Consider the following 19,907-nt stretch of genomic DNA (forward strand, 5'->3'; position numbering starts at 1 on the left):
ATGTAACTCCCATTTTAGCATTCAATTCGCAGATGATTCATCTCTCTTTTTCAATTTCTCTCGATTTTCCCGCTTTGCTTATGGCTGTTGTAACGCAGGCGAGGCGATACTAACTTATTCATGGCGGCCTGCGTTAGCAGCTTACCTTTCTGACATGTCCCAATGCTCTGGTGAATTCTCTTGGCTTCTTTCAGTACATTATCCAAGGCCGGTCGAGCTCTCCAGCTGACCTGTTAACCATGGAGCCTCCCGCTCTGGTTAATATCCCTCCTCAGGCGGTGCTGCTGTCCTGCTCAGCACCCATGGGAGACTGACACCGCCGTGCTGGCATGCGTGTGTGTATGAGAAATAGGGAGAGCGAGCAAGAGAGAGGGTGGAGCGCAAAGGGTCACCTGGGCCAGGTGCTGCTGGTTGCCCGGCAACACCGTGATTAGGCGTGTCGCCAGGACCGCGTCTTTAGGGGCATGAGAGAGACTTCCATTAGGATAAAGCGACTTCTTTCGAGGCTGTGTTTGGTACTTTCAGTGCGAGCCTCGACTGAGAAACCATATCCACATGTTTCATTTATATTAAACATATATTAATGCAAGAACCACAGCATTAAGCTACACACGTATTCAATATTGACTATGAGTAAAAATGAACCCAATTGACAAACTACTGGAATTTAGTTTAACTGTGAAATTGCTCTGAACAACTATATATTATGAATATATTGTAATTAGCAAGGAAAAAAAATATTCTGACCTATTCATTGTTATAAATATACCTATTATAGGCCTATATATTATTTATTATACATTAATGTCAAATGTTTTATTCTTATTTCATCAATAATTTGTTAATTGAATAGACTTCGGGGCATTCATCGTCTAATATATCATTCATGAATTGCCATTCATCACATTCAAGTTCCAACATGCTAGGCCCATTTGCTCTTGGCTACACCATTTCCTGGCCCTAAAGGTAGTGATGCAAGCTGTCTATTGACGTGTGAGTGAAGGCAACAATCCTGCCTCTGAGGAAAAAAAAGTTTCAGTTGGCAAGCAGTTTAAGGCACTATATCACATTCACCTGTAATTATATGGTCTACATGTAAGGTCCAAATCTAGCTGCACTAAAGTGAATAAATATTTTACACTTAAACTTAAATTCCATCCCTTATTTTGTTCTTGGATCAAATTCTTCACAAGTAAGCTTACAAATAGAGGGAATCGCAGAGAGAAAAAAGACATATGTTTTATTACTGGAACACATTCATGTTTTCTTGAAGTAAAAGACTGTAGCTGGTGTCACCGTTACTTCCTTTGCTGTACTGTACATCCAAAGAAATGGCATAGCGTTTTCATCGCGACCATATGCACCCGTCGCTATGGCAACCTGTGTCAGATATGCAGGCCCCTCTGGTCACCCGTGTGATGGCCAGCCAGAAGCTTACTCAACAACTGGGATGCGGTAAGGCATGTTATTTCATCAGCAGGTTAGCAATGGGCCCACTGCTCGCAAAAGAGAATAACTAGAACACTGAGAACATATAAATAAATATTTATATATATATATGTTGATATACTAAGATTCATTGTACCAAGGACGAAATGTTTGAGGATACTTCTTTAATGCTCTTTGTTGCAATAAATATTATGGTATGGTATACTTGTAACACGAAAGCCAAATGTACAGGAATATAATTGTAACGTGGCGCACGTGTTGGTTGGAGCGCGTGTGTTCAAAGTGCCCACACAGAGAAGAAGAGAGAAAAGTTGTGTGGGTGTGTCTGTATGTGAAGAACAGAAATAGAAAAGAGTGTTGTGTGTCATAGTGAACGGGGTTGTGCGTGGATTACATATCACGCTCTCTCTCAATACAGTGTTTGATATGCAACACGTATTATAGTACAAACAGTCCTATTCCTTCCCCCAAGAGTATGTACATCTTTTCAATTCCTGTATCCAAGTGTTTAAAGCTTCCAGTATCAAAACACAATCACATTATATGTCAATTATATCTCAATATATATAATATATATGCATATATATTTATAACATTCAGGTCGTATATTCTCATAAAGAGTATAAAAACACAGCTGAGGATGGCATCAAAGGACAGGTAGCGCTTGTGTCGTCCGGATATCATTGGCTGCCGGGTAAGGAAGGGGCGGGCCGTGAGGGATGACCTCACAGCCTGGTTAGAAGAAGTCCTGGTCACTGGGATTGATGACCTCAGGGGTCATGACCCTGCCCATGAAGAGGATGGATCCTGGCGATTGGAAAGATCCGACAGTTAGTCACAATGTTGATTTAACATATAGGTGATGAATATGTGTTGGTTAACACGTACCTGTCCTGCGATTTCTGATAACAAAGAAGAAGGGGTGATCGGCCATGACTTGTGGGTACAGCACCAGAGTCCTTGTCAAGGCAATCATTCCTATAGTAGGGATGGAGGGAAGCAAGAAAGAAAGAACAAAAGAAAGAAGTATCACTTTTTGAGCTGTGTATCCTCAACAGTTTACTGATAACAGACAGAAGGGGGCAGTGTTTAGTGATATTTCAACTGCGAATGGGATGGCGAGGTAAACCCACGCAAAGTAATGTGATAACCATAAACACCTCCACACTGGGATGTGTATGTATATTTTATAGTGGTGTTGTGAGAGCAGAGCTATTTTGAATTTAATTACATTGTACTGTATTTGTTTGATTGACATTAAAGCCATATTAGATCAAAACAAACCAACTTTAAACTAATTGGCCTGAAAAAAAAATAGCCCTTTCCATGTGATATATTGTTATGAATTTAACCTGTCAATTTCATGAAAGAGCCCTGCTCTAGACTAGTAAAGAGTTGATGACGAGGATGATGATGCTGCTGATGATGAAGCTGATGATGGTTATAATTTACCTGATCCTACAGCTCCCTCCGCCCCCTCCTCAGTCACTTCCAGGTAGGCCTTCTGCACTGCTTTCCCTATGAACAGGTCTTTACCATCTGTCCGCACACAGAAACAGATACCCACACACATGGAAAAGCAGATTTAGAGGACCAATAAGCAATGCAAACTGCTTGTGTGCATTTGTGGACCAGATGTGAAATGTGGGTTACAGAGTGTCTATCACAGCCAGAGACGTGGGATAGCACAGGTTTAAAGCAGTACAAAGGTTACAGGTCAATTATTGTGTCAAATTTCGTGAACACACGAAAAACTCCCTTTGGCAGTTGTTTGAAACAAAGATCAACAGATTTGGAGCCCCTTGTTTGGAATTTAATAAAAGCTCAAACCTCTTAGCCAGTCCACATGGAAAGCCAATGAGTCATCCAGTGTACAGCATCACATTTGCTGCAGTTCCCCCCACCCCCCAGAGACTCACTCTGACACCTACAAACACCCACAGCTGTTGACGTGGTGGTCCGGGCCGGCCGTGATGGATGAGGACCAAACAGTTTAAGGCAGGCTGTGACCTTTCCCTCATTTCATTTCATAGCCCTTGATTGATGTGACCACTTGGAACGATTGATTGCCTTTTGAACAAAAAAATTAATTGCTGTTGTTTGCCTTGTGTTTATTCTTTATCGAGTTCCACATTTCGGGCCAACCAAAGCCGGGCCGATCTCCGACATGACCTTGAATATAATGTGTAACAGCCTTTTCTGTCCATCCATTCAGGTCGTTTTCTATCACCAAGCAACGGGTCGTAACTAAGTTGACTTAAATTAACTTATTTTAAGATGACACGGGTGACTGACGGTAATTGACTGCTTCTTCTTAATTTATTGGCGCTTAATGCTGAAGAAGTCAGCATGTATGATTTAAGTGCTAAATGCTAGGTTAGCGCTAAGATAGATAGGAGGTGGAAAATGTTGTATAACAAAAAAAGGTTATGTCACGACAACCCAAACAAAAGAAGGCAATTTCTGACATAAACTTCCTTTCCAAACTTAATGAAATAATTGCATTTTACAGCAAAAGTTTGTTGAAAAACGATTTGGGCTAGCTGTCCTATATGCACCTGCCTGACCCTTAGATAGCCTAAATTTGTCATAGCTGAACACAAGGAGGTCAGCACCAGCTGAAGTATCTTAAGACAAATGAATAAACCTCCATACTTTGTCTCCCACATAATGTTTTTAATTACTTGTGTAATAAACGAATACTTAATTTGTGTATGAGTATATTGGATGGTTATGCATGTTTTTCTATTGTGTTGCATTTCTTTCTCTCGTTGGATCTATTTTTACCCGACAGAGTGACAGATCTCACCTGCCCACACAGTGTAGGTACCTTGGTTGCCGTGGTTACTTGTCATTTGTAAGACGTGGTAACTCCCTGTCTTCCTATAAGACCTATTATATATGAGTATGTGCGCATTTGTGGTCTGCACGCTTTACATTATATATGTGTGTGCGTGGCATTCGTAAGATGCTGTGCATGTGTGTGTATGTTTCTGTGCATGTGTGTGTGTTTCTTTTCATGTATGTGTGTTTATGTGCATGTGTGTGTTGGTTTCTGTGCGTGTGTGTGTGTTTCTGTGCATGTGTGTGTGTGTGTTTCTATACATGTGTTTGTGTTTCTCTGCTTGCAGTGTGTTTCTGTGGATGTGTGTGCGTGTTTCTGTGCTTGTGTGTGTGTGTGTGTTTCGGTGCATGTAGTGTCTTTCTGTGGACGTGTGTGTGTTTCTGTGCTATGTGTGTGTGTGTGTATGTCTTTTTGTGTATGTGTGTGTATGGAAGCATACATTTAGCAAAATTAAAATGGCAATGCATTTTGCAATTCAATAAGTCATTACATTATGCAATTGACAATTCATTATGCAATTTAATAATGTAATTTGAAAATGCATCATTCAAGTGTATTTGAATATGTGGACGTAGAGCTACGGAGAGGGCTCTCCTTGTCTATGTACAGCACTTTACGGAGGAGTGTAAACCTGCCTTGTCCTTACTGGTTGGGCTGATGAGAAAGTGATGCAGTTCCCGCCCAGACGCGATTCGCTGATAGATTGCAAAATCTATTGCAAAGTGTTTTGCAGATTGAAAGAAATTTCTGTTATATTTTTATTCTTACAGGTTTTTCAGATTGAATTGAGGATTTCATTGTAACTTTGCATCTTAAAATACACTTTGGATCACGTATTTTCAAATTAAATTATTCAATTGCATAATAAATTGTCAATTGCATAATAACTCATTAAATTGTAAATTGCAAATTGCATTGCATTTGAACTTTGCTACATATATGCTTCCATATGTGTGTTTCTGTGCATGTGTGTTTCTTTGCATATGTGTGTATTTCCGTACATGCGTTTATTTCTGTGCATGTGTGGGTGTATGGGTGTTTCTGTGCATGTGTATGGGTTTCTGTGCATGTGTGTGTGTGCAGTGGTGTGTGTTCTGACCGGTCATGGCGGAGAGGTCGGCTTCTTTAGTGAATATGTTCCGGATCCCCAGCTGCTGCAATGGCTCCTTCAGGTCCATCTTCTGCTCCACCTTGAACCTGAAACCACAGGACTATGTGGTCACACACTGGGACATCGCAGGTCAAAGGTGAGCTCTGTTTATGTGAGTTGGATTGTGTGTGTGAACATCTGTCCTGTGTGTGCATTGAGTGCATTTTGATCCTCTCTCACCGGGGCAGGTACACCTCCACCTTCTGCCGCTTGACGTTGTTGGCCCACTCCTCCAGCAGGGCGGCTTTGATGATGGGCTCCAGGGAGGCCAGAGGCACCTCCTGCCTGGGGAGGACGATCATCATGGACATGTCCTCCCCCTCGTAGGGCATCTCCAGCACCTGGTACACCCCGCCCGCCTCCTGGGTGCCGTCACTGAACTCACCTAGAGCACAGATGAGGAGAGCAGGGTTAAAACAGGTGATATCTAGAGCACGGATGAGGAGATCAGGGTTAAAACAGGTGATATCTAGAGCACAGATGGAGAGAGAGCAGGGTTAAAACAGGTGATATCTAGAGCACGGATGAGGAGATCAGGGTTAAAACAGGTGATATCTAGAGCACAGATGGAGAGAGAGCAGGGTTAAAACAGGTGATATCTAGAGCACAGATGGAGAGAGAGCAGGGTTAAAACAGGTGATATCTAGAGCATAGATGGAGAGAGAGCAGGGTTAAAACAGGTGATATCTAGAGCACAGATGAGGAGAGCAGGGTTAAAACAGGTGATATCTAGAGCACAGATGAGGAGAGCAGGGTTAAAACAGGTGATATCTAGAGCACAGATGAGGAGAGCAGGGTTAAAACAGGTGATATCTAGAGCACAGATGAGGAGAGCAGGGTTAAAACAGGTGATATCTAGAGCACAGATGGAGAGAGAGCAGGGTTAAAACAGGTGATATCTAGAGCACAGATGGAGAGAGAGCAGGGTTAAAACAGGTGATATCTAGAGCACAGATGGAGAGAGAACAGGGTTAAAACAGGTGATATCTAGAACACAGATGGAGAGAGAACAGGGTTAAAACAGGTGATATCTAGAGCACAGATGGAGAGAGAGCAGGGTTAAAACAGTTGATATCTAGAGCACAGATGGAGAGAGAGCAGGGTTAAAACAGGTGATATCTAGAGCACAGATGGAGAGACAGCAGGGTTAAAACAGGTGATATCTAGAGCACAGATGAGGAGAGCAGGGTTAAAACAGGTGATATCTAGAGCACAGATGGAGAGAGAGCAGGGTTAAAACAGGTGATATCTAGAGCACAGATGGGCGGAGAGCAGGGTTAAAACAGGTGATATCTAGAACACAGATGGGCGGAGAGCAGGGTTAAAACAGGTGATATCTAGAAAAAGGATGGAGAGAGCAGGTGATATCTAGAACACATATCTAACACAGATGGGGACACAGCGGTACTTTATTTATGATGAATATACTTATTTTTACTTTAGCAATGCTCTAACCAGGTAAATCATTGAGATTAAACCTTGAGTAATTCATGTAATTGTAACGCAAGTCATGTAGACTAACCACACAATCAATAAAATACACAATACAATACAGAACATGCACACCCAATCCTGTATAATAAGTACAAGCAGAGCAATCCCTGAGGAGGTACAGTACAGTACTGGACGGTAGTTGGTATTCTGGAAAACAGCTGTATGTTACGCTGAGCCACAGTAGCAACGTAGCGTGCCATCCGTCTTCCAAAGTTTCTCCTCTGGAACAGGAGCACACTCCAGAATAAGAATGCCAACACAGCCCCGTCTTTAGGGACCTGTCCCTGTTCTGAAGCGCTTATGCACACGCACGTGCGCACGCACGTAAAGACACGCTTAAATACACAAAACACACACGCACACACACACACACACACACACACACACACACACACACACACACACACACACACATATATACACAACCAGGCGTGCACCTAAGCAAACAAACATTCCCACACACACATATTCAAACACACACGTGAAAATGCACAAATGCAAAATGAAGAAGACACTGATTTTCCCCTATGCAGGACGTGTGTGTTGAGCAGGATGTGTGTTTTGTGTGTGAGTGTGTGCGCATGTTGCACCAAAATCTTTCTTAGGCTAGAACTTTAGCAGCAGTGCAGTAGTCGGGGGGTTGTGGGAGGGGTGGGGTCGGGGGGTTGATGTAACCGAGTTTGGCAGCGCACGGTAGAGAAAGCAACTGGATGCTAACCCCCCCCCCCCCCCCCCCCCGAAGCATTTAAGATGATAAGCCACTGAGGAGAAACATATGACTCTGTAGAAAGGCGACTCGTCTCACAGGGAGCAGGAGTCCAGGTAGAGAGCTGCAATCATGTCTGACAACCTGGATAGATAGGCTGGATTAGAATGTCGATAAATAACCTTCTCAACAAGGCCAGGGAATCAAGGCCCCTGCGGAGACGTTCAAATATCGAGCCATGGGCACCTCAGCTCTCTGCTCAAAGGAGGGCATAGTGTGCTTGATATGCTTCTGTCCATGAATATGCATGGACAGAACATGTAGAAATGCATGATTAAAGAGCATTCAAAAGGCATGGGGATAGCTTTGCTCTTTTTCACTGTGAAACAACTTGTTCAAAATGGTTTCCTCGTCTTGTATTCATATAAAGATGCTTGACGAAGCTCTGACACAACCGATATTACTTGTGCTTGTAACCCGCCTACGCAGTGTGTCATTACAGCATTATTTTGGGCTCGGCATTAGACTAAATCCTATTTTATGACGAGCATTCATAATGCTTAATTGTGAAACTCTTAAAAATTATAACAAATGAGGGAAACATGGATATCACTGTTGGTTCCTGATAAATAACAATCAACCCAAGAATCGGGGGAAAAAAATACAAATTATGCCATTATGAGACACATAAAGACTTTTTGCAGCATTTTGTATTGGGAGAACCCATTGAAACAGGAATAGGCCGGAAGTCTGGGATTTCCACCAGCACAGATCGTGACTACTGTTATTTTCAATTTCAACCGACTTATTAACTGAATATAGGACTTCCAACCCGACCTCACATCGCAATGACTGCCTCAATTTTGGAAGCAAAAGGGGCATTGGAGTTTAAGTATTTGTGTTGATAGTAATAGTTTTTGAACATTGTTTAGTTACTAATCATGAAGAGATTTGTCAGTATCGGGAGAAATAGTTGTGTGAAACTTAAACATTTTTTTTTCCTAAGTGATGGTATATTTACGTTGATTTAGGATTTCACAGTACTACAGCTCTCTTGAGTCCTGTCAATATGGCAGACTGTCGTAGACAAAAATTCCCATAATGCATGCTGATGTACAAACCCTTTATAGAGCTCACCAGTAATCGCCCCTTTTGAATTGCTCCGGTCCCTAAAGTAAATTTCCCATTCATTCTCTCCATTACATTTTCAGAAAAATTTCGCTTAGTCTTTGTTGTTACCAGCAATAACTTGGTAGCTAGTCATGTAATCTGATATGCTATGTTATTGTATTTCTTAATATTTGCTCCAGCATGATAACAACATGATTATTAAGACTCATGTTAGCTACCTAACTAGCCACCCTGCAAAACTAACTAAGGCCTTGTATGTCTTCTCTTTTATACTGGCCTTGACATAACCCACAAACTGGCCCTCACAAACACTTCAATCCAGTACATGCCACTCTTGTCCTCATCTCTAAAGAAAACGCATCATGTCAGAAAGGGAATTTGTAGTTGCTCGGCAGTAAACGATCACAGGGTTCAGTAGTAGCAGTCATTGTCATTCTTCCATAGTAACAACGCACTCAACCAATCAGAGACGTGCTGTTACACTTCAGGATTGTAGGTAGTAGAGCATTGTAATGTTTTTCATAAAACCTTTCTTTAACTCTACAGGATAATAAACCATCATTTCACAATCTTCTGGCTCGTGGTAAGTATACCTTCGATGGTTAAGACATTATGGCTAATAATCAAAACCTCTATGCAGAGAATGAATGGGATTTTCCCTTGCGGAACCAAACTGATGTGGTCTTTTACTGTAAATAAAATGTGTCACATTTAGAGGCATCTAGTTTCCATAGCAGGGATTCTGAAGTTGATATTGTACCGTAGGAGAAGTCTCCCTGCTGGTACATCATGAGGGTCTGGACCTCTGAGCCGTCGTCCCGGCTGAAGGAGAAGGTCCTGGTGTTTTCTGGTCTGAACTGGTTCTTCCAGGAGCCCCGGAAGTACACAGCGTTCACCAGGGTCAGCCGGGTCATGCTGCTGAAGTCCTCCGCCGACAGCAGCTTATGGATCTTACCTAAGGTTGTTCAAAATTCACAATGTCACAAATTGATGCTGAATAGACCCAACTACAATTGAGATCTTCCGTAAAGTTTGCACAAGCCAATGCCAACAAGGACAATAATTATGGCAGACGAAAAAATTCAAAACTCAACTGAAGGGACACATAGTCCTCATGCCAAGGTACAAGGTGCTTGTAGGGTTAAGTGTAAATTTCAGTGACCATCTTATTTGAGCATCCACATCCATGTCTGACTCTTTCCCCCTTCCTCCGATCAGGGTTTTGTTTACTCCCCCCCCCCCCATCTCTCTCTCTCTACTCGTTCTTCTCCTGGAACAACTCTCTCTGTCTTACTTTCAGTGTGGTTCTCCACCCAGCTGTTGATCTGGTCGGCGACGGCTGCTGATTCGCTGAAGTCCACCGTGTCCACCTCTGCCCTGAAGTACTTCCTCATCAGATGCAGGAACTCTGGGTTGAAGGCCATGCCCTCCTGGAGGAACAGGCTGTTGGCCAATCGGACAATGTAGTGTCCATCGTCGTCTGACATGGCAGACGTCAGGTTGTGGAGCAGAGAGAACTCCTCGTCTGCAGCACACACACATACAACACAAAAACAACATTTTGATTTTTTTTTTTCCAAATTCTTCAACTATTCAAGCAATTGAGTGATTTAGCTAGAACTCTGAGGCTCTCTTGTTTGAGACTTTGTAATTCTTCACATCTTATGAACACAAATATGTACAAACTAAATCAGAAATAGCGACACATATATCGTGACTTAAAAATATGGCCTATCCCCGGATGGAGTATGATTTTCCTTTCCCGGTGGTGGATATCAAAGGTCAGGTTCCATCACTCTCATTACTCTCGATAATCCCTTCCGGTACTCCTCCTCCTCCTGCCGTAATCCCTGTGCTGAGCTGATTGGGAGCGCATAGAGACAGATCCGCAGTGCCTGGCAGGCCACCAGCGCCTCTCACCTGCTGGGAGTTGGCTGAAGCCCACCGCCTGGCGGATCTCCTCCAGTGAGGCCCCCCTGGCCCCCAGCTCCATCATGCCCAGGGCCACCGCCACACTCAGCGGGGAGAAGATGATATTGGAGTCGCTGCCCCCCGCCGCCTGCAGCCGGTGGTACAGCCTGACCGAGAACTCTGCCGTGGTGTCTTCCGGAATGTCGGCCGCATGGCAACCGTAGCCCAGCAACAGGAGGAGGAGGAGAAGGGGGAAGGGAGGAGCGGACACACGGACCGGGATACACATGATGAGGGACAGACCAGAGAGAGCTGGGGGAGAGACACAGGAGAAAGGCACAGAGAGAGATATGCAACTATGATCAATGATCAATGAGTCAATCCATCCACCTCCATTATTACTATATTGTGTTATTGAATTGTTGGCAGACAAAATAAAGTTTTGTGTTGAATGCGAATTGAGGAAACTGTGGAAAAAAAAGGAAAAAAAGAGGAAAAAAAGGATAAGCAAAGCAGGATGCATAGAAAAATATTACTAGAATGTTTTTCATGACATTTTATCTGAGGTGTTCAAGATGTCAAGATATTGGTGTACATGCACGCAATCAAAAGGGCAGACACAGACAAACACACACAACAGTAAAGTGTGATTCTTATCCACACGATTTTGAGTTGGTGAGGAAATAATAGCAGTTGGACAGAATGAGATGGAGAGTGTGCGAGAATAAGTGCGAGTGAGAGACCGATAAATAGCATGATTACGCGGTAACCACCGCAATATGCACTGCCGGCTGCAGTCCGGATTGCTGTTCAGAGCACATTCACTCAATGAACTCATACATATTTCATGACCATTAACATCTTAGTTAAATCTGTCTAAATCTTTAGAATCTGCTTGACTGAGTGGATCTATGCATGCACATCTATGCTGTGTGTATGCTCATGTGCATGAACTCATGAATGTGTGTATAGGTTGACGATTGTGTGTCTGCCTAGGTGTGTGTGTGTGTCTGTGTGCAAACCAGATTGTGGCTGCTTGTGCAGTAAATGATTGAGTTCCCAAACATCTCCCTCTCTCATCCCTCGTTCGGTCCTCCTTTCTAACACAGCACACTCCAGCTCTCCATTTTTCATGGGCTCCCATACCTCCAAAAGACATGGCCTGAGTCAGGCGTTTACGTCAACACTGCGCTACTTTGCATCTGTCGTTGCCAGGCAACGCTTGCAGAGAAGCATGTTCTTCTCTTGGTAACGGAAATAAGTTTAGGGAGGCGAGAGTGCACATGAGAGAGAATATAGAACACTATAAGTGCAGCCCCTACAGGAGACAAGAAAGTCCATAGACTATTTGGTTATGAAATAACTACAAATTAAACACAATCAATTTTTGACAGTGGTTTAGAGAGACAGCGGGATAGAGGGAGAGGGAAAGAGGCAGAAGAAGAGACCATTTGTTCTGTTGTCTACTAACGACAAGCCTTTTTTTTCTGTAAACATAGTAGCCCAGGACAGTGGAAGGTCCCGACTCTGAACTAGAATCTGCTAGCTCGCTGCGTTACATTGAGGCTATAGGAGGCTACAGTAGTCATTGTACCTGAGTGTCAACAAAAACACAGAGAGCAGAGAGCTGCGTTATTTTTGCCTGGACCTGCTGTGCACTCTCCTATTGACCAGCTCGGAGGCCTCTGACACACCCACCAGGACAGGGAGTGAAGCGATTAGCAATAACAATGCTGAACTATGGGAATATACACACACACACACACACACACACACACACACACACACACACACACACACACACACACACACACACACACACACACACACACACACACACATATATATATATATTTTTTTTTACACGGCTCTTCTCAATGCTGTGGAACGCTCCGTTCACTTGCATGGGCCTTTGACAAATACCGGCAGTGAATTATATTTGATAATTCACAGTTGCTAAGTATAATTGACCGCTGTGAAGGAAAACAAAGGATTTTTTGCCTCTAATGACGTCTTTGGTATCACTGCGCAAGTAGTCCGGTAACTTGTCAACCCGAGCGTCTTCGGTTGCTAAGCGACGTCAACGTCTTTGGCGGACTATTTCTCTGCTGATCAACACTACGAATGCTGGTTACAAATAAATTGTAAAAAGACACACCATGAAGTTATTTTTTCGTTAAGGCAAGTAGCCGTGTAATAAGCGGGATAATGTATAGAACGTTGCCGGTCATTATCAAAAATAAGCCTTATTTTCCCGATAATGACCGGCGTTCTATACATTATCCCTAACATATATACACATACATACACACACTCTACCATCAACATTATATGACGATTTGCTCAATTTAAAAAAAGTAATTTGGGGAAAATGTCAAACTGATGGAACCAAATGTAATACTCTCTGTTGAAGCAGATTGTGTTATTCTTCATGAGTAATGCTATACAAATAATTCCATTACCGGTACACATACACGTCAACAACACCAGGGCAAGTTATATGTTGATGTTAACAGTTACATGTCTTGTTATGATACCGCTAGACGTGCTGGGAAAGAAAGACAGAAGGAAATAAAGAAAGATAGATCAAAAGAACAACAGCAGCTGGCAGGGATGTAGAGGGAGGTACAATTTTCCATCTTGACCTTCTGAGTTGTGGGAGCTGAACCTTTCGAGCGGGGGACAACCCGTCTTATGTGAGGAAAGACCCAAACATGCCGCCGGGTCAGGTGTACATGTGGTAGGGACTGCGTGTGTGTGTGCCCTGGTGATTGAGTGTGTTTGTGTGTGTAGATAAGGCAGACATGGGTGGTTGACTATTACCTGTAAAGGGGACACCGTGGTGACCTTTGGATGGATGGCACAGGGCCAGTGAGAGTATCCCACCCAGTGCCTGTATGGCTGGTTGACTGGGCGCTGGACGTTGGCGCTAAACTTCGATACTGGAATTCCGCATTGAAGAAATCCCAGAAGGTAAAACACAAGGCAACCTAAATGGGGACTTTAGATCGCTCTCTCGTGACCAGCAGAACACAATATGGCTTATGTCCTGTCAGGGTTTTAAGTTGCCCCTGTTAAATCCTGACAACTTGATTAATTCCGTGCAATTAAACTCAGTGGCCTTTAAAAAGCGTCTGTTAAGCCCCCCCTGTAATCCTAAATCTCACAGAGAATAGATGGGCATTTGACATTTTGACAATTAGGACGTGACGTCATCCACACGGCACACGCTAATCCCTGTTGCCATTTAAACCTAACACCGTGGGACGGGTCGCTTTGGAAGTCAGCGAATTTATTTACAATGAACATCCTAATGCATGGTTCTGAAACACATACACACACACACGCACACGCACACGCACGCACACACATACACACACACACAAGGAATTACCGTGGGGGCTGAAATCGATAATCTTTTTTTATTTTATTAACTGAATTGACCAGCCAGACTTTTTTTCTTTTCAAAGGTAACTTCCTGCTTCCACATGGGCAGATACACTTTATTTTCCTTTTACACACACATGCACGCACACACAGACACACACACACACACATACACACTCACACAATATTCAGCATTTTCTCTCACATTACCGTGGCTCTTCGCACCTGCTCTAGTTCTGTCAGTTCCTGTACCCATTGCTATCATTTGTTCGACAGGCACACACAAACAAACATAGACATACACACACACACACACACACACACACACACACACACACACACACACACACACACACACACACGCGCACACACATTGCATACACACATATATACACACACACACAAACACACAATCATTCTGCAAAAGAAGACACATGGCAGGCTCCCTCCCCCTGGTAACCCTATCGCAGCAGTAGCACACTTGGCTTATGCTCACTCCTTAGCTCACTTTTCGGCAGCAGTGGGTGGAGTTGGAATTACCTTCCAAACAGCCAGTTGTGATCGTTGTCAAAATCTTGCTATCATTGCAGGTTACTTCACAACACAATCTATCTGACTAACCGGTACATAGAACTGCACTTAGTCTAACATCTGTATGTTTTCAATTTACCCCCTATCAGGACTGCTCTTCTAACTGAAAATCACCCAAATCAATAATAAAACAACATCTACAAACAATTGTCCTCAGACTTTCTTTGAAATAATCCAGGGGACAAAGCCATTAGCTGCAGCCACCAGATGTTAAACCACATGTTTCAAATCACTATAAAAAGGTAAGCAAAGTACGCAATTCATGCGTAAATGTGTAATACAACTGTGTAAAACACAATTGGTCTAGATTTCGTGAATAGGGAATAACAGGAGCGAACATTGGTTCTAATTTCTCACTCGAAGATACAATTCATAAAAAAATAAAAATCATTACTAATTTTGAAAGCCAACAGCAAGCAGCTGGAATTCTCCCATTGGTGTTTTCCTGTTGAATAAATAATGGAATCTTTCAAGGAACTCAGCTGCTCTGTTCAATCTTCTGTCACACTTGATCTTCCAACTGAAAACATAGCTTGTGGGACATAGGACACTTTTGTATAAACATGACATTTCTATACAATGCATTATTTCTATAAAACACTTTCTGTGTCTCTCAGTTTGTGTGTGTGTGTGTGTGTGTGTGTGTGTGTGTGTTTGTGTATGCATTTTTTCTCTTGCTTAAAACATTGATTTATACACTTAACAGGCCATACGGCTTGATACAAACATAAGGGTTAGGGTTACCCTAACACACACACACACACACACACACACACACACACAAACACACACGCACGCACAAACACACACAAACCATAACAACTCAAACCTGGAGGCAACATATGGCCATGAATATTAACTTCTATTGTCAGGTCACAATGTAAATAAAAAGGCAACTGCTAATTACAGTTGGCCAATCATTTTCGATAAATTATTCAAAAGGATCAATAGTTAACCCAGTAAGAAGGAACTATAAATACGGCTGATTTGGACTCTTTCTCTTCTTTTCAATGACAAAAATACATGTATTAGTGTCCATGCAGTCACAGTTTGCAACCACTGCCTCTACCTCAAGGAATTTACCTGCTGAACCTAATGCATGACATTCTAGTTAGGAAATAAGCAATCCGTCGACAAGTCCCTGGGTGCTGACCTGCAATATCTACAGGTCAAGACGGGGTCAACTTCTCATTAGCCACCGTTAAAAGACCCACAGGGACCAGCAAGCAAGAGACTGGTGTTTGTGCATGCGTGAGAGAGGGAGAGACAGAGAAACAGAGAGACAGAGAGGCAGAGAAAGAGAGAACGAGCGAAGGGATAACAATTTGGGAGAGACAGGGCTAACCTTGTATTAACCAGAATGACCCGTAGGCCTGGTTTCCCTTTGGGACAGGAGGAATAGAACGAGACTGGCCAACAGTCTACAGGCCAATAGGGATGCCAACCGGCCAACAGGTCACCAAGCCAACAGACTAACTAACAGGCCAACAGGACAACAAGCCAACTGACCAACAGACAGGGCCAACAAGCCAACCGACCAACAGACAGGCCACCAGACAGGCCAACAGGCCAATATGTCAGAAGGCAGGCCGTAAAGACAGATGATTAGAAACTTCAAGGTCTGAATCAAAAGCTGGCATCCATGTTACGGAACCAGCCGTGACTGGAAGCCAGTGTTACCCAACGACCTGCCGTGTCACGCCGAAGAATGGTAGACTGATCTGAACAACCAGCATTGGCACACACACAAACACACACACACACACACATGCTTGTGTACCAGGCAAAAACACATGTAAGACACAATCGTACAAACTACCTTACAACACACACACACACACACACACACACACACACACACACACACACACACACACACACACACACACACACACACACACACACACACACACACACAGACCCCACACCAATAGCTTAAGTGCTGTGGGACTGTGAGAGGGAGGTTTGAGCTGTAATTGGATCGGCCTCTATTTGGGGTCAGTGGTAAAAGTGAAAAGACTGGAGGCTTCTAAGATGGACTAAAGACCACAGAGACACCGCGCCCAGGAAAGGTTAAAACCAACTACCCCTCAGTGGGGAATAGGGAGGCGGAGGTAGAGAGGAATAGAGAGAGGGAGAGGAAGCGAGAAAGTGGCAGGGATTCGAGAAGAATAATGGAGATCAGAATAGAGGTGCAGAATCGGAAGAAAGCATCGTAGAGAATCCGGGACATAGAGCCAGGGCAATACAAAGGGGGCGTGTTCAGACCCTAGAAACAGATAGTGGAAGACAGATGGTTGTGTAATGGGAAGTGTGCTGGCGGGGTGTGGTGAGTTGCCGTATATCCAGAAAATTAAGAGGCGGTTGAAAGCGACAGCGCGGATAACAAGGGAGACGCTTAAGAGAACAACTTGCATTGATTGGTGCTACAAAGAGAATTCACCACTGCAGCCATGGTGTCAGATTGAGGGGGGAGACAAACAGGGGTATTACACCGCTACTTCACCGTCCTACTCTCACTCTCTGAGATAGGGGTAGGGAGAGAGTCGGTTGGAGGTAAGATGAGGAAATTAGGTGAATCAGATCCCCTCTTTCTAATGACGTGTCCACTCCGGTGAGACACCAATTCATTGATAAATCAATTCCAAGACTATGAAGCTTGTGTGTACATGTGTGATTGTGTTTGTGTTTGTGCTATCACCACTGAGCTGACTCCTCTTTGACTGGGTGCTGAAACAGTTTAAAAGCCTAATGAACCGTCTCTTTCTTCTATTTACTACACAGATATCCAATATTGTTGCAACTAAAAGGTGGATGCTTGTGATTTACATTCTACAAAATAAGACTATCCCTGATTTAGAAATAATATTGGGTACTAACTAAGGTTAACAACATTTTATTATGAAAAAAAGAACTGCACTTTGAATTTAACTGTTGTTTAGTGATTTCCTGATTTCCTCGTCTATCATCTGTCTATTTACTTTTGACTTTGTAATGGCAGTGGTCTTTGCAGATCGCTGCCTAAGTGTTGGCCAAGAGAGTTTTGCACAACACTGGTTTACTGATATATGTGAGGATTAAACCTACATCTTTGTTTTTATTGACTAGCTTTATTAATAAGGAGAAATTGATACAAGATCTGAATGGATGCATTTAGTTATTTGGACCACGTATGCTCTGAACTACTCATAGTTTACAGAAAAACATATATGATCTCACTCTCTCTTGCCAGATATGAACTAATCTCCTGTGGATTCACGACTGCAGCTTAAGTATAGGACAGACCTCCTGACTTACACTGTGTGTAATTGTGCGTGTGTGTGTTTGTGTGTGTGTCAGTATTTGGGTTTCCTCAAGGTCGCCCTTACCAGTGATTACTACAGATGACAGTGCCAGTGTCAACACAATTACCTATAATAACACATCACTCGTAGCAACTCCTAAAACGACTTACCACTACTACTACTACTACTACTACTACTACTATTACCACTAACCATAATAATCATTTGAAATGATATTCAAGCTTCAACTTACATTCATATCAGCAAGCCAATCAAGGATTTAATAAACATTCTATATCCTATTATACTTGTGAATTCTCTGTACATCACATAGCAATGGTGTCTATGGCAGAAGTGAGTCAGAAACAAAACTAATTCCCCTGATTTGCTTCTGCTTTTGCTTTTTTTTGCGGCTTCAGTATAAAGTTAGTCTTTGGTGAGAGAACATGCATTTATAGGTACTTATTTGTGCAGTCTGCAGACTTCTATTTATATTCTAAAACAACAGCGTGATGTTGATAATCCAAGAAACATTTATAAGCATTTTATCGACACAAGCACACACACACATACACACACACACACACACACACACACACACAGTTTCTTCTCACTCAACACATTTCATTTGGTCAGGCAGACTTAAAAGGTCTTATTGAGATGCAATTAATGCAACGCTTACTAGAAATCAGTCAAAACAGACTTACTGAATCCCAGAGGCTAGAAATGCAATAGTGTGCTATCAAAAGAGATTTGCAAATGGCATTAATGCATGGGATAAATACATTGAGATTAGTTTAATCATATATTTTCTACAGGAAGAGGGAGAGACCGAGAGAACGGCAAAAAAAAGTAGAGTAGAAATGGTATGAGGGGAGATACTACGAATTGTATCATAATTTGGCAATTTAAAAATAAGATTTGATTTATAAAAGGTTTCACTTTTTACATTTTTTCTCATTGTCTAGTTGAACAGATGCATACGCACACGCACGCGAGCACACACACACACACACACACGAGAGAAAAAACGAAATAACAAGTGGGATGCGTGTAGGGTGCATATATGGTAAGACTACTACTACTATAATCTACCTCATTGATACACATTATGCGGGGAAGAGCGCACGCCTTTGCCGTTATTTCAAGGACAAGAAATTCACCGCAATGTCTCGAGCTTGTGTGATTGCAAACAACAAGCAATGCGATGATTGAGTATCGATGAAATGGCCTTGGGTGGTAGACACACGGCAATACATTCAATCAATACACGGTGTATAGCTTACCACTAGACAATAAACAATTACCACCCCTCACTAGTATCCACAACATGGTACATGCAACAAGAAAGCATTTGTAACGTTACTTAAGTCTTACTCTACATCCATCCATCTACAATAAAACATAAACCAAGGATTAACATTACATTATCCGACCAACGGTATGGCTCGAAAAGTCGAACTGTTTGAAAATGAAAACGTAACCCGCTTCTCAAATGTGTTAGTTGGTTAAGTGTGCGCTATGCCTCTGTGTATAGGGTAAAGACGGGCTTACCGACTGAACAGCGGCAGGCAGGGAGGAGGGTTCGGTTCGGTCTCGTGCGTTTGGCTGCGACGCCCGTTCTCTTTACCGCCGCAGCAGGTCGCTCGCGCTAAATTTGCTGCAGATCCCGCCCCCCTTTGCACCGATTGGTCCAATGCAAATTCTTATTCCCATTTTTATATATTTTTCCCCTTGTTATTTGTAATTCAAAAGACTAAATTCAAACGAAAGTAGATAATGATTTATATTTCCATGGGTGCATAATAGTTACTACTGTTGGACAAATGTGAATCCATGAACTGATGCGGAAGAAAAGACCATCATGCACCGGGTTTGTAGTTCAACTAAAGCTCAAGATTAGTCGTGTGACAACGGCTACAGCTAACCAAAAAAACTACAACCAGCCTCACGCGACAC

General features: G+C 42.8%; 1 protein-coding gene across 1 annotated transcript; it reads right to left on the minus strand.

Annotated features, from left to right (window-relative positions):
- Positions 1 to 2,123: 2,123 nt before the first annotated feature.
- Positions 2,124 to 19,559, minus strand: serpini1 (serpin peptidase inhibitor, clade I (neuroserpin), member 1). Its single transcript, XM_079731651.1, has 9 exons — positions 19,503 to 19,559; positions 10,696 to 10,998; positions 10,070 to 10,300; positions 9,536 to 9,730; positions 5,625 to 5,829; positions 5,394 to 5,491; positions 2,902 to 2,988; positions 2,338 to 2,427; positions 2,124 to 2,256 (listed from the first exon to the last, which is right to left on the minus strand). Exons 2-9 carry the CDS (start codon positions 10,973 to 10,975, stop codon positions 2,186 to 2,188), a joined length of 1,257 nt encoding a protein of 418 aa, XP_079587777.1. The 5' UTR covers positions 10,976 to 10,998; positions 19,503 to 19,559; the 3' UTR covers positions 2,124 to 2,185.
- Positions 19,560 to 19,907: the final 348 nt, after the last annotated feature.

Source organism: Pollachius pollachius, assembly GCF_949987615.1.
Source record: "Pollachius pollachius genome assembly, chromosome: 3".
NCBI classification, from domain to species: domain Eukaryota; kingdom Metazoa; phylum Chordata; class Actinopteri; order Gadiformes; family Gadidae; genus Pollachius; species Pollachius pollachius.

Bases quoted from the DNA above. Each gene is read 5' to 3' on its own strand.
- serpini1 (XM_079731651.1), bottom strand. From the start codon at position 10,975: ATGTGTATCCCGGTCCGTGTGTCCGCTCCTCCCTTCCCCCTTCTCCTC. The intron at 5,830-9,535 runs GTACAATATCAA...TCTGTGCTCTAG, and splicing joins GCAGGGAGACTTCTCCTACG to GTGAGTTCAGTGACGGCACC. The intron at 2,989-5,393 runs GTCAGAACACAC...GTGTGCGGACAG, and splicing joins CGACCTCTCCGCCATGACCG to ATGGTAAAGACCTGTTCATA.